The following is a 16,178-nucleotide window of genomic DNA, read 5'->3' on the forward strand; positions in this document are numbered from 1 at the left end:
GGATCTTTTACTGACATGAGACTTTCCAATTTTGTGTACAGGATTTGAGGCAACCGTGGCAATATTGTGGTTGCGAAAAGCAACAGTGCTTCACAATAGCTTGATTTTTTTTCATTCAGTTTCTCACCAGCATTTGGCCAACTCCGTAGGCTGCCATTGGGTATGTGGTGTAAACAGTGATAGGAGCTCATAACGTGCAGCCATTAGAGTTCATCACCAAAGATTGTGGCCATGTGACAGGCTGCAGATTATGACTTATATGAGGACCAGGATGCATCACAGCTTGGTTTGGGAACAGCTCCATCCAAGACCGCAAGAAATTGCAGTGAATTGTGGATGCAGTCCAGACCATCACACAAACCAACCTCCCTTCCATTGACTCCATTTATACCTCACACTGCCTCGGCAAGGCCAGCAGCATAATCAAGGACAAGTCACACCCTGGCCACTCCCTTTTCTTCCCTCTCCCATCAGACAAAAGGTATAGAAGTGTGAAAACGCACACGTCCAGATTCAGGGAGAGATTTTCCCAGCTGTTGTGTGGCAACTGAATCATCCTTCCACAACCAGAGAGCAGCCCTGAACTACTAACTACCTCATCAGTGACCCTCGGACTATCCTTGATCGTATTTTACTGACTTTGCCTTGCACTAAACATTGTTCCCTCATCATGTATCTGTACACTGTAAATGTCTCGATTGTAATCATTATACCTTTCCGCTGACTGGATAGCACGCAACAAAAGCTTTTCACAGTACCTCGGCACACATGACAATAGACTAAATTGTAACTGTAACTAAACTGTAACTTCGGTGGTTGGTGGGGGTGTTGGCAGTTATGGCAGGGGCCAGAGAAGGAAGTAGAAGCAAAGATGGGACCTTTCAGTTCCTTATTCAAGAACACTTGCATTCTGGGGTCAACGACCCACCCCTTCTATGGGGCACTATTTCCCTAAGGTAGTGGAATCAAACTGAAATCGGGTTCCCAATTAACACTTGAGAGAACCTGGTGTAGATATGTTAGTTTCCTGCCTCTCCATGACAGGATCCATGCATAGCTCAGGATGCTCCTCTGTAAAAACAAAGGAATCATAATCTCTGAAGAAGGGTCTCGACCCGAAACGTCACCCATTCCTTCTCTCCCGAGATGCTGCCTGACCTGCTGAGTTATTCCAGCATTTTGTGAATAAATCATAATCTCACAGCATGGAAGCAGATCTTTCAGGTCACTGAGTCCACACTGACCACCAAACACCCATTCGCACCATCCTATACTAATCTTTAGTATATTTAGTTCAGTCTGAAGAAGTGTCCCGACCCGAAACGTCACCCATTCCTTCTCTCCTGAGATGCTGCCTGACCTGCTGAGTTGCTCCAGCATTTTGTGATATACTAATCACACTCTCTATTCTCCCCAAATTTCCATCAGCTTTGTTCCAGATTCTATGATTCATCTACTCAGTAGAAACAATTTACAGTGGTGCCAATTAACTAAGCATCCACATTCTTGATGTGGGAAAAACTAAAGCATCCAGCGGAAATATGCATGGTCAAAGACAAAACATGTAAACTCCACATAGACAGTAGCAGAGGTCAGAATTGAACCCTGGTCACTGGAGCCAAGAGGCTACAGTTCTACCCATTGTGTAAGGACAACCACTAAGAGGTTTTGTGTTGAGAGTTGATGTCGTCATTATGCTACATATTTGGTATCAACAAAAGATGAACGCTCGTACTATATTGACCTTAAATTATTAGATTAATAATACAAAAGACTGAAGGTTGCAAGGCAACCTTTTGGTTTTCAAAAAATAAGTAGTTGCATCTATTTGCAATGTAAACCTGCCAAGTTTGCACTACAATTTAGCTGATCTCTGCCTAAAGAATTATGGAGTTATTAATGCTAACTACAGCCTCCTATTCGGGATTACTGATGTGAAAAATTAGGAAAGTTACTGGGCCTGATCACTATTCAGATGAGGCCCATTGGAATGAGAGCGTGCTTGGTTGCACTTTGAAGTATTTGCTTTAACGTTGCATTGCTCATTGCTTGCTGCCTGTGCACATATATGAAGAATGACAACATGGGTAGAATACAGAGTCTGAAGAAGGGTCTCGACCCGAAACGTCACCCATTCCTTCTCTCCCGAGATGCTGCCTGACCTGCTGAGTTACTCCAGCATTTTGTGAATAAATGGGTAGAATACAGAGTTATACGAAGCTTCAAAATGCCAATGCTCTCAAACCAACTCATCACTTCCCCTGTTTCTCCTCTTTGCTCATCCATGTCTGCTTTTCTGGTTGATGTATAGTCTCTGCTCAACAGTGCATCAGTTCATCCCAGTGGTTGTAAAAACCCTTATTGGAAGTAATAAAGTACGATAATGTACAAGATGAATCTAATTTCCTTCTGTCCGATCTTCTCTCCCTCAGTTCATACTCCTTTTCATTTCTACTGGATGTGCTCTTCCTTTGACCAGCAATCCTCTTTCTTCAGCCATCCTCAATTTAGAGATATGATTCACTTTTCATTTGATTGAATGACATTTCTTGAAACCTCAATTTAACTTCACATTTTTCAACTGCACATACGCACACTTTGAGTTGTGATCAACAGGAGCGTGAGGGCATATAACTGGCAAAGGTTCTAAGCAGCTAGGAAGAAGCGATGACAGCTAAACCTGTAAGGAGCTCCCTGTGTAATTACCTTTCATCCATAATGCAGGAAAGAGTCAAATCCCTACAGCTGACGTTTGCAGCCGACCAACAAAATAGTCCATACTTACCGAGTGCAAATTGCCTGAAGCCAAATGCTGAACATATTTGGCACCATCTCTACTGGAGAGCCCCATAAGCAGCAGCAGTTCCTCCTAGGTGTAAATCCTGCTATGCGATGTGAGGCCAGAACAAGCCCAACTTGAGAAATGCTGAAAAACCTTTGACAGATAACCAGAACTGTGAATTTTGAAATATTGCAACCCTGAGAAACATGCACAGGCAGTCAACACTGCTGCAAATCCTTAGTCATTTACAATGCTTGAGGAAAACAAAATCAACATCCACATCAATTGAAATAAGTTGAATAATATAAAATAATCGGTTATAATTTACCATTGTGCATTGAACCTATTCCTCTCCATGTAAGTGACCAGAGGTGTGCTTTCTGTGCCTGGTGCCGATTGTTCAGGTCAGTTCCACAGTGTAGGTGAGGGGAATTGCTGCTGCTTAGTGAGAGACTTCACCGTCGTTCTGTGGCGCAGAAGCTCATGAGGAGGCCAAAATCAGAGCACTGCCAGGACTATTCTGGCAGCCATCTGTGAGTAGATGTGAGACTTTGCCTTTCTAAATGTGGGATTTCCAAAATCGGCTACAATAAAACACAGGACCACTGTTAAAATCTGAGCCAATGATCTTTCTTTCATACCTTCTCAAGGTTTTAAAGGCTTTGTTTTATTTTTTTATGTGATTGCATTAGTGGTGACTAGTGTCAAATGAAAATCACACTCCTGCTATGCCAGATGTACTTTTTTAAATTGCCATATTTATCGAGAATTCAATTATTTTTCACTATTTTTAATTTTACTTTGTTGAGAAAGTAAAGTACATCATTAATTGCCCATCCATGCAGTTTTGAAAAATCAATATTAATAATTGGATTCTTAATAACTTTTAGATTGTCATCTCTGTGTGGTTTCTTTATCAGCATTCTACTGAACCACTTATACAATTTCTATGTATCCATGCATGTAATGGAATGAGCATCCTTACTGTGTGTGATTGTCTCTCTCATTCTGACTTTACTGTGTCTCTCTGCACTCATTTTTACCTTTCATTTTGGCAAAAGTGAATTGTTCATTGGATATTCTTCTACAAATTTGTCTTGCAGCCTTTCCATACAGTATGAATTTGGAACAAATCCAGAACAAGAATAGTGATGAAAGACTTAGGAAACAAGTCAGGTCATAAATAATACATGAGGTTAAACAAAGCTGAAAAACTGAATTAATGATAATCTGTATTTTTTAACATGTGTACGAAACAGGTAGAAGGCACACATGAACTACATTAGTTGATTTCCCTTTGAACACATTTATTATAACCAGCAATCTTCAACAAACATTTGTTTGTGGACTATAAATTACAGGAAGCTGTGTTAATTCAAGTAATTACATAAGAATAAACTCCATCTTGTACGCCCTCAGTATTTTATATAATGCACCGGTAGTTAATACTCAAGCTTTTATCTAAACTTGTAATTAAACATATTAAAACCTGAGGTTAACTAATGAAGCAATAAACTTCAGAGGCTCGAATTTGCGAAAATAAAACAGTGGAAATATTCTTCATGTCGGACAACCTCTATGGAGAGAAATAGAGTAATGATGTAAGTAAGTCTTTAAATAACAATTTATAAATGAAATAAAACAACTTCTGATTTGTAAACTGACAACTCAATCCACTTTATTGTGAGAAATAAAAGCAATCAGACAATTGTAACACATCTGTAGTAAGCCTATGACAATAAATCACTTTGTTATCTTAAATGATACAAAACTCCGAGATATTAGGATGCATTCTGCTGTAAACATGATGAAGGCTGTTTAAAAGACATAGTGAATGTTTTATGATCAACCCATACATATTGATTGTAATGCAGCAAGTATTCTAACTTCAGACTGCCTACTTATTTCAAAGATCTCGGTACTGTTGATTGGCTGGGGCACCAGGGCAAGCCCAATGTCATTTCCAGTTTAAGTTAAAGCTGGCCTGTATAACTATGCGTGAGGGAAGATTGTAGTGATGGTGAACAGATTGCATTGTGGTTGGGACAGATGGTGATGTCGTGCAGGATGGGAATTAGCCTCGGGAACAGTGAAGAAAGGGTCAATTTCATTTTTGGACACTGCACTGGAGACTTTGTAAGCGTCACGTCTTAGCCACAGTAGGAAATGAAGTTAAAGCTACAAGAGTCAAGAGGAGCTGGATGAAATACTAAAAAGGTTCAATTATACCACACAGGTGGTCAAGGTCAGTGAGTGGGTCTTCAAGAACCAGTTACCCCAAGCCAGGCGACTCACTGCGTGCTGGTCTCAGAAGTGGATCTGCATACATTCAATATAATCAGTCCACTCTTTAAAACCTCTACTCCAACGGCAGCATTTGTTATTCCCTTTATCCTGTATTTGTACACTGTGGATGGCTTGATTATAATAGTTTAGTTTAATTTAGAGATACAGTGCAGAAACTGGGCCTTCGGCCCACAGATTCCGCACCGACCAGCGATCCCGGCACACTAACACTATCCTACAAACCAGGGACAATTTTTTACAATTTTACAGAAGCTAATTAACCTACAGACAATAGATAATAGACAATAGGTGCAGGAGTAGGCCATTCGGCCCTTCGAACCAGCACCACCTTTCAATGTGATCATGGCTGATCATTCTCAATCAGTACCCCGTTCCTGCCTTCTCCCCATACCCCCTGACTCCGCCATCCTTAAGAGCTCTTTCTAGCTCTCTCTTGAAAGCATTCAGAGAATTGGCCTCCACTGCCTTCTGAGGCAGAGAATTTCATAGATTTACAACTCTCTGACTGAAAAAGTTTTTCCTCATTTCCGTTCTAAATGGCCTACCCCTTATTCTTAAACTGTGGCACCTGGTTCTGGACTCCCCCAACATTGGGAACATGTTTCCTGCCTCTAACGTGGCCAACCCCTGAATAATCTTATATGTTTCAATAAGATCCCCTCTCCTCGTTCTAAATTGCAGTGTATACAAGCCTAGTCGCTCCAGTCTTGCAACATATGACAGTCCCGCCATTCCGGGAATTAACCTAGTAAACCTACGCTGCACGCCCTCAATAGCTAGAATATCCTTCCTCAAATTTGGAGACCAAAACTGCACACAGTACTCCAGGTGCGGTCTCACTAGGGCCCTGTACAACTGCAGAAGGACCTCTTTGCTCCTATATTCAACTCCGCTTGTTATGAAGGCCAACATTCCATTGGCTATCTACACTGCATGCTGTACCTGCATGCTTCCTTTCAGTGACTGATGCACTAGGACACCCAGATCACGTTGTACGTCCCCTTTTCCTAACTTGACACCATTCAGATAATAATCTGCCTTCCTATTCTTACCACCAAAGTGGATAACCTCACACTTATCCACATTAAACTGCATCTGCCATGCATCCGCACACTCACACAACCTGTCCAAGTCACCCTGCAACCTCATAGCATCTTCCTCACAGTTGACACTACCACCCAGCTTTGTATCATCTGCAAATTTGCTAATGGTACTTTTAATCCCTTCATCCAAGTCATTAATGTATATTGTAAATAGCTGCGGTCCCAGCACCGAGCCTTGCGGTACCCCACTAGTCATTACCTGCCATTCTGAAATTCCCATTTATCCCCACTCTTTGCTTTCTGTCCGCCCATTCCTTCTCTCCCGAGATGCTACCCGACCTGCTGAGTTACTCCAGCACTTTGTGAATAATATTGATTACCAGCCGCGGACCCCACAGCTCTCTCAACCATACCATGCCTTCCATTCAAATGCCACTCCTTCCTCTCAGTTCCTCCACGTGTTATATTTGCTTTAATGATGAAGCATTCCACTCGGGAGCCTCTGAGATATATTTCTTCTTGTATCATGGCTTCCTCTATCACAGACCCCTCAAGTGCATCTCATCTATTTCCCCCACCTCCCAAAAAGAACAATGATAGACTCCCTTTGGTCCTCATCTCCTACCCCATCTGCCTCTACATGCAGTGGATTAAGCTTTGTGATTTCCATCACAAGATTTCTTCATAGATGTACCTTCCACACACCTCCCAACCTTTCTGAATTTGGCGGAAAGTTTCCGCTTTCTTATTTCATTTCCGCCATTCCGATTTCGCCTCACATTTTTCCGCAAAACAGTCGGTAATTGCAATGTGTCAATTCAGCCGCTGGAGGTCGCTAGCTGCTCCACGGAAGTCTCCCCGAAAATATGGCACTCTGGCTGGGCAAGGCAGCCAATCTCGACCTCATCGGGACTTCCATGGCCTATCGGTGGGTTGAATTTGCAACCTGTGGCCGGGACTCTGGAACTCCAGCCCAGCTGGAGCCAGCACATCTATCCCCATAGCCGTCTTCCTTGGCCAGCTGGATAAACCAACAAACTCTGGAACCAAGTGCCAGAAAATCAGTGGTGGAACTGTAATGAGTAAATATTAAATTTAAGTGCAAGATTATATAACTACATTAATTAATTAAGACGGTGTTAAAATAAAAAAACACAGCAGAAAAGCCAATTACCACCTTTTTGGGCTGATTATCAATTAATGTGCAAATTTACTTCAACAAGTACTTCCGAATGCTTAGTCGAGTCGCATATATCAACTCTTTCTTCATAACTTAGTCATACATTTTATGACCATTGTTCTTTTATTCAATACCAAGAGAATTGGGATGTGTAAGGAAAAAGCAAAATAGAAAAAAAAAAGAAAAAAAAAATTCTGTGTTGCAAAAAGTATCTCTGTTCAATAACCTTTCTATATATAGCAGAATATACTCATGATAGGCCTGACATTATACATGTAGTCCAAGAACTACAGACTATTGGAAATAATAGTTCATTATCACACATGAATGTAGCGCAACGCGTATGTGCATTTGGCGTGCTTCCCTTTTTTATTTGCTGAAAAGTTGCATTACGCACCATATTATGAATTTTAATGTAAAATTCTGAATTTTGGACATCAAAATTAAGAATTTGTAAAATCAAATGTTGGGAGGCCTGCTTCCATTCCCCTTGCCTTCCAACTTTCCCAAGTGACCATTCCCTTCATGACTCCATGGTCCACCCTCATCTCTGTCAGCTACTTCACCACATAATCCCAGGAGATACAACTCTTGCTTCTTTACCTTGTCTCTTCCCATCATCTACCTACCCAAACGGTCCTTCTAGTTGAAGCAAACATTCATTTGCACTTTGTCCCATCTAGTACACTACATTTGGTGTGTACAGTGGAGTTTCTTCTACATTGTGAAACCAAATGCATATCTGGTGATTATTTTGTGGTTCACCTGTATTCATTTACAATGGACAACCCTGAACGTCCAGATGCTTATTACTTTAATTATCCATTCCCTCTCCCATGGTGAACTGTCTGTGGTCTCCTAAACTACCCCAATAAAGCCTGAGAAACAAAATGTATTTTTTTTAGAGATACAGCATGGAAACAGGCCCTTCGGCCCACCAAGACCATGCCAACCATCGATCAGCAGTTCACACTAGTTCTATGATATCCCATTTTCTCATCCACTCCCTACACACAAGGGGCAATTTCCAAAGGCCATTTAACCTACAAACCCGCACGTCTTTGAGATGTGGGAGGAAACCGGAGTACCCTGGGGAAACCCATGCAGTCAGAGGGAGAATGTGCAAACGCCACAAAAACACAACCCGAGGTCAGGATCCAAACCGGCCCGTGAAGCTGAAGCAGCAGTTTGGACACGTTGCAGCCTTCATATCTCGATACTGAATTCAACAATTTCAGATACACTTTTTACGTGTCAGTATCTGCCAGTGCAGCTGTAAGTTTATTCATCTACATTGTTAACCCAGTTTTTCTTTCTCCGTAGACTTTGCCTGATCTGCTATGCTTTTCCAGCATTCTCTTTCTGGTTTGTACAATAGCTCTGGCCTGCATTGCACAGTTTGACTGCGCCCCCTTAACTTTATCCAACTACCTTCATTAATCTAGCAACTTGTCGGCACTGTACACAACATGCTGACCTTGGCAACACTTTCAAACCTATTCTTCTGTCCTTTCTCTCCCTTCCGCAACCACTTTTCAACCTTGAGTTGTTCTCCCACTTTTCTAGTTCTTATGCAGGGTTAACAATGCAAAATATTAATTCTGTTAAACTGTGTACATATGCTGTCTAATACTCAGAAGCTTCTACCTTTGTTTCTGTTTATAGCATTTGCAATTCCTTGACTTTCAAAGTGTAGGGAATGTTGGTGAGTGGAGAGTTAGATCTGTGATTACATCGCTGCAGATGAGTCCTTCACTGACTAAACAAAGAGAGGGTTGATATTTGAGTTGCCATCACCTCTCTTTTTCCTCCTCTTCCACTACCTTTCCTTCTTCAGTGGTTCCCAATATGGCTTCTGGCAAGTGTTGATCCCTCATTATGGCCAGATTGGAGATTTATATTGCAATCTGTCATTAGCCACGCTAATCCAGTACTCTTTATGAATTGCTCTGGTGGTTTAAAACCATTGGCATGATGGATTGCCACTACACAAATGCATTATGATTACTGCATCAATTGAAGGATTGTGTGCTATTCCACTCACAGCTAAATGTTGAGGGAGTGGAAGCCTATTTAGTTCCATTGATGTGAGGTGTCCATAAAGCAATGTATGGGTAAACATTTTGCTCTGTATACCGTGGAGATGCCTAATATCTTCGCAATGTCACAAACTCTCCCCATTTGCTAATCTTTCAGGTAGCTCTCTTTGAACAGAGAAACTTCTTTGTGTAACTAAAGTTTACAAGCTCTGAGATTTTGCAAATATCTCCAACTTCAACCTGGCATGAGCCGAATGCATATTAGTTCATTACCATGGTTACCTTGATAATGCTGCCCATAACTTGATTTCAAGTTGAGGTATTGGCTGCATTAACTAGTTAGCAAATTTCATTGAGGACATCATGGTGAAAGCGCAGCTATCTTGAGGTTTAGGGATTAGTTTCTATTTCCAAAACAACCGATGTTGCTTCTCACCCTCCCACACATCCTCTCCCTCCACCAGCAACTCCTTTTATTCTGTGTGCTGCCTGCTCATTCTCCCTGTCATGGAACATTGCAAGAACACAATTGACTAATGTTCCCATGTTTGTGAGCAACTGCTTTGTGCAGAAGCAACAAAGTCAGCAAAATCAGTTTCAGCAGCAACTTGTCATTCCCTGTCAGCAACACGAAGCAACTGCAGAAAACATATATACAATTGTGACTAAAGTTGGAGAAGTCAACCAGCATCTAACCTGAAATTCTGCATAATCCCTGCGAATGATTCATGTGAGAAATCTGATCCTTCTTGATGTTGAACGCATTCAGCTTCATGAGATTTGATGAAGGACATCCTTGCTATGGAGGCAGTGCAGCGTAGGTCAATCCACTGTCATATGAGGAAAGATTGGAAAGACTGGGCTTGTATTCACTGAAATTTAGAAGGATGAGAGGGGATCTTATAGAAATGTGTAATATAAAAGGACTGGACAAGCTGGATGTAGGAAAAATGATCCCAAAGTTGGGGGAGTCCAGAATCAGGGGCCACCGTCTAAGAATAAAGGAGAGGCCTTTTAAAACTGAGATGACAAAAAACTTTTTCACCCAGGAAGTTGTGAATTTGTGGAATTCTCTGCCACAGAAGGCATTTGAGGCCAATTCACTGGATGAATTTAAAAGAGAGTTAGATAAAGCTCTAGGGGCTAGCGGAATCAAGGGATATGGGGAGAAGGCAGGCACGGGTTACTGATTGGATGATCAACCATGATCACAATGAATGGCGGTGCTGGCTCGGAGGGCCAAATGGCCTCCTCCTGCACCTATTTTCTATGTTTCTATGAGGTTAAGAGAATCTAGCGGCTGGAGTGTCTGAGGAAGGGTCTCGACCCGACCTGAGACGTCACCTATTCCTTTCCTCCAGTGATGCTGCCTGACCCTCTGAGTTACTCCAGCTTTGTGTGTCTATGTAATGGCTCGAGAGTTGGGCTTACAAAAAGCAGTGCTGATGTAAGATCATGCATGCTGGTTGATGTCTATGCTTTGCTATGCTCTTCCAGCAGAAGTGCACCAATATGATCCTCTGTGTAATTCGCTCCACAATCGTGAACGTACACTGCAGCTGGCTCTTCAAAGCTCATAGGGCACTTAAAGCATCCAAAAATGTCCACTGGCGATTCTATATTTTGCCTGGTGATCCGTGTTGAGTGTTTGCTTGCCCCCTACGCATTGTACTAAGGCTTGTTTAGAAATTGTAGCAGCCTTTAAGCAAGAACAGTAACATTGATCAGAGTCAAAATAATTGATGAAGCTTTTGGCAGTGCTGTAGATATGATGGTGCAGGAACCAATCATGTCAGGGTTTAGGAGCCATTTGTGTTTGGACTGGCTGCTGTTAGCATATTATATTATTTTGTCCAGATATATCTTGCCGTATTATTTTGGATACTTGGGGGCTGTCATTAGATGAATATATATATGGGCATAACGGACAGGGAGGAGCCAGAACTGGGTAGTATATCTGTGGATACAGGGACTGGACCTACTGTGAGGCTGTCAAGCCAAGGGTCCAGGTCGAGCGAAGGTGGGACATCGTTTCAAAGGGGAGTGAACGTGGACTACAGGAGACCCCTGTGGCTGTGCCTCTTGCAAACAGGTACACCCTCTTGGGAGCTGTCAGGGCAGAAGACGCTTCCAGTCCAAGCAGCAGACAGGTTGGTGGCTCTAATCCAGGCAAGGAGACTCGACCGGGGAGACCGAAGTCAGGATGAGCCATAGTAGTGGGTGACTCCATTGTCCGAGGTATGGACAGTAGATTCTGTGGTGCCAGGCGGGACTTGAGGATGGTCTGTTGCCTCCCTGGTGCCAGGGTTCAAGACATCACGGAGCGGCTTCAGAACATCCTAGCGAGGGAAGGCGATCAACCGGAAGTAGTTGTGCGCGTGGGCACAAACGACGTCGGGAGGAAGTGGAAGGAGATACTGCAACGTGAGTTTAGAGAGTTAGGAAGAAGACTGAGAAGTAGGACGTCGAGGGTGGTTATCTCTGGACTGCTACCTGTACCTCGTGCTGGTGAGGGCAGGAACAGAGAGATTGGGGATATGAATGTATGGCTGAGGGGCTGGTGCAGGGATTTCTAGACCACTGGGATCTCATCTGGGGTAGGGGTGACCTGTACAAAAGAGACGGGTTACACCTTAACAGCAGGGGGACCAACATTCTGGCAGGCAGGTTTGCTAGTGCTACACGTGTGGGTTTAAACTAAGTAGTGGGGGGAGGGGTTGACAAATTGGGAATATGAAGATGGAGTTAAAGGGGAAGCGAATACAGGAGAAATTGCAAAGGACTCTCGAATAAATGGGAAGTGGGAAGGAAAGTTCTAGATGGGATAAGAGAGTAAGGTCAGGGCCAATTGTGACCGGTGTGAGAGGGGAGGTGAATACCGAAGTTAAAGTGTTGTATTTAAATGCGCAAAGTATAAAAAATAAAGTGGATGAGCTTGAGGCTCAGTTAGACATTGGCAAGTATGATGTTGTGGGAATTACAGAGACATGGCTACAAGAGGACCAGGGCTGGGACCTGAATATTCAGGGGTACACAACGTATAGAAAAGACAGACAGGTGGGCAGAGGGGGTGGGGTCGTTCTGTTGGTAAGGAATGATATTCACTACCTTGCAAGGGGTGACATAGAATGAGGAGATGTAGAATCAGTATGGATAGAAATGAGGAATTGTAAGGGTAAAAATACCCTAATGGGAGTACCTACAGGCCCCCAAACAGTAGGGTGCAAGTTGAATCAAGAGCTAAAATTGGCATGTCGCAAATGTAATGCTACGGTGGTTATGGGAGATTTCAACATGCAGGTAGACTGGGAAAATCAGGAAAGAGAGTTTGTGGAGTGCCTCCGAGATGGTTTCTTAGAACAGCTTGTACTGGAGCCTACCAGGGAGAAGGCAATTCTGGATTTAGTGTTGTGTAATGAACCTGATCTGATAAGGGGACTCGAGGTAAAAGAGCCATTAGGAGGCAGTGATCACAATATGATAAGTTTTACTCTACAAATTGAGAGGGAGAAGGGAAAATCGGAAGTGTCAGTATTACAGTATACCAAAGGGGACTACAGAGGCATGAGGCAGGAGCTGGCCAGATTTGACCGGAAGGAGGCCCTTGCAGGGAAGACGGTGGAACAGCAATGGCAGGTATTCCTGAGAATAATGCAGAACTTGCAGGATCAATTTATCCCAAAGAGGAGGAAAGATTCTAAGGGAGTAAGGGGCACCCGTGGCTGACAAGGGAAGTCAAGGACAGCATAAAAATAAAAGAGAAGTATAACATAGCAAAGAAGAGTGGGAAGCCAGAGGATTGGGACAATGTTTTAATTTCCTTAAAGTAAAGTTACAGACGACATGGTGGCACAGAGGTAGAGTTGCTGCCTTACAGCGTCAGAGACCCGGGTTCAATCCTGACTCTGAGTGCTGTCTGTACGGAGTTTATACATTCTCCCCGAGACCTGTGCTTAATTTCCCTGGGTGCTCCAGTCCTACCACACTCCAAAAACATACAGGTTTGTTGGTTAATTGGCTTAGTAAAATTGTAAATCGGCCCTAGTATGTGTAGGATAATGTTAATGTGTGGGGATCGCTGGTCGGCGTGGACTCAGTGGGCCAAAGAGCTTGTTTCCACACCATATCTCTAAAGTAAACTAAAAAAATATAGAGGGTGTTAGAGAAATTATGCAAAAGTAACTGATATTTGACACAATTTGTATTTTTATGCAGAATGGAAAATCCTAATTGTTCCAGAGTAAAATAACAGAGCACTTTTCAATTATATTTATTCACAAAATGCTGGAGTAACTCAGCAGGTCAGGCAGCATCTCGGGAGAGAAGGAATGGGTGACGTTTCGGGTCGAGACCCTTCTTCAGACTGAAGAAGGGTCTCAACCCGAAACGTCACCCATTCCTTCTCTCCCGACATGCTGCCTGACCTGCTGAGTTACTCCAGAATTTTGTGAATAAATACCTTTGATTTGTACCAGCATCTGCAGTTATCTTCTTATACTACTTTTCAATTATATGCAGAAATAGGAACTACCAATTTTATGACTGTGTATATAGAGCAGAAAGATGTCACTAGCTGCTGAACTCACAAAATATAAGTTAACAAGGTTTATTTTACATTTGTTCTATAGTGTTGTCTTCTACACATGATCAATATACATCGTTATTCTTTATAGTTCCTGGTCTTTAATCCAAATCCATGGCGATATTATCTGCATGTTGTAGCATGGAGAATTTATTGTTCCCTATCTGGAAGAAACTGCTATGTCAACTACACAATGTAGTGTGAAGTATAATGTCTCCACACTATTCATTTTATGCTGTATTTTATATTTCTTTCAGTTATTGGCCTTTAGCAAGCAGAAGGCTGACCATTTAAATTATTTACCCATTTTTGTAAACTCATTATTCGAAAGAAAAAATCAGCTGAATATTATATACAGAGAAAAATACTTTCTATCAGATATCCATAACCATTCATGCTTTTGCTAAATTAACAGAGATAGCATGATATAATGTAGAATCAAGCTGCATTAGACTTCAGTTAATAATCACTCTCACCCCACATGAGCTATTTCAATATGTATTCCTTACACATACAATTTGGAAACAAAGCCATTGACTTTCTGAAATAATGTTTGCAGTTGGCTGTTTTATTTTCCGTTCTGTAATTTCCTGTCAACATTAATGTGTTTATTCTATGGCTATAATTTCAGTTGTGGGAACATCAGGTGCTAAATGAGATGCATGCAAGGGGATAAATAATTCAGAATTTCCACAACTCAGAAATGATAGGCGTTACTCAAGTTTTGAAATAACTATTTCATATAGTAATAAATATGAAAACATAATTGTATATCATCTATTTTATGAGCACAATACTTTAAATATGGTGTGAAAATCTAAACCATGGGTATTTGTATTTACTGACAGTATATTTTAGTTCTCCTAATTGAAAAGATTCATATTGAAATTCAGTAACAGATTCAAATAATCTTTGGTTTTGGAAACAGGCCCAAACAGAAATGTGGAATACACTATTGTTGACTCTACAGATGGATTTTTTTCGATTGATAAATATTTTATAACGCTGTATATAGAGCAGAAAGATGTCACTAGCTGCTGAACACACAAAATACAAGTTAACTTGGCTTATTTTACATTTGTTTTCTCGTGCTTGTCTTCTACACGTGATCACTATACATCGTTATTCTTCTTTATAGTTCCTGGTCTTTATTTAAGACTAATCCAAATGTGGTGTGAAAATCTAAACCGTGGGTATTGGTGTTTGCTGACAGTATATTTTAGTTCTAACTAATTGAACATATTCATATTGAAATTCAGTAACAGATTAAAATAATCTTTGGTTTTGAAAACAGGCCCAAACAGAAATGTGGAATACACTCTTGTGGACTCTGCTGATGGATTTTTTTCGATCGATAAATATTCTGGAATCATCAGCCTGGAAAAGGCACTGGATAGGGAGCAACAGGCAGTGTACAACCTCACGGTCCGAGCCACTGACCAGGGAGCAACATGGAAACTCTCAACGTTTGCCACAGTCACCATCATTGTGCTGGACATCAACGATAATCCACCAGTCTTTGGGAGACGAGACTATCTCACCACAGTGCCTGAAGATGTGGCCCTGGGTACTGAAATACTGACTGTCTATGCAGCGAGCAAAGACATTGGTGCAAATGCAGAAATTAGTTACAATATTAGATCTGGTAATGAACATGGGAAATTCAGAATTGATCCTCAGAAAGGTAAAAAAAATCACCTCTTCATTGAATTAAATATCAGTTTCATGTTACACTAGTCCATCATATGCTTTTGATTTAGTGGCAAGGAATTTCATTAAACTATTAAGTATATTCCGTAATTGAGGGAAATTTACTTGCCAAATATTTGAAAAGCCTAGGCATTTTGCAGAAGACAAATATATATTTTATGGACGTTTCTGTTCATTAGAATATTCTAATTGTTACCATGAAAATAATTGACTTGTATTTACATAATTAGTAAAACTCCACAAGTATGTATTAAATTTGAAGTGGCATTTTACATTGCAGCGAAGAAGTTGGGGCACAATTTCATATAAATGAATGCAAATTTAGCAAATAATTACGAAGCATGCAAGATCAATTGCCTTTTCTTTAAAGTAACATCATGTTCTCATTAAAATGCTTAGAACTTTTTGTTTGGAAATATGTATTGAGGTTTTTAGAACCAAGATTAATTGTATCTATCACGTTTTCTTTGCGTACATTTTCTGTAAACTTCTAGTTAAATTATCCTGATTAGCTTTCAAGCATTTGCCATTGCAT

At 41.4% G+C, this 16,178-nt stretch overlaps 1 protein-coding gene across 8 annotated transcripts in view; it reads left to right on the top strand.

Annotated features, from left to right (window-relative positions):
• LOC144595325 (protocadherin Fat 3-like) overlaps nucleotides 1-16,178 on the top strand; it is a 588,884-nt gene that overhangs the window by 504,672 nt on the left and 68,034 nt on the right. For all 8 annotated transcript variants that reach the window (XM_078402696.1, XM_078402698.1, XM_078402695.1 and 5 more), the window contains one exon: nucleotides 15,228-15,617. In XM_078402696.1, the coding sequence (XP_078258822.1) occupies nucleotides 15,228-15,617 (390 nt within the window). The remainder of the gene's footprint in view (nucleotides 1-15,227; nucleotides 15,618-16,178) is intronic.

Source organism: Rhinoraja longicauda, chromosome 7 (assembly GCF_053455715.1).
Source record: "Rhinoraja longicauda isolate Sanriku21f chromosome 7, sRhiLon1.1, whole genome shotgun sequence".
In the NCBI taxonomy this organism is placed as follows: domain Eukaryota; kingdom Metazoa; phylum Chordata; class Chondrichthyes; order Rajiformes; family Arhynchobatidae; genus Rhinoraja; species Rhinoraja longicauda.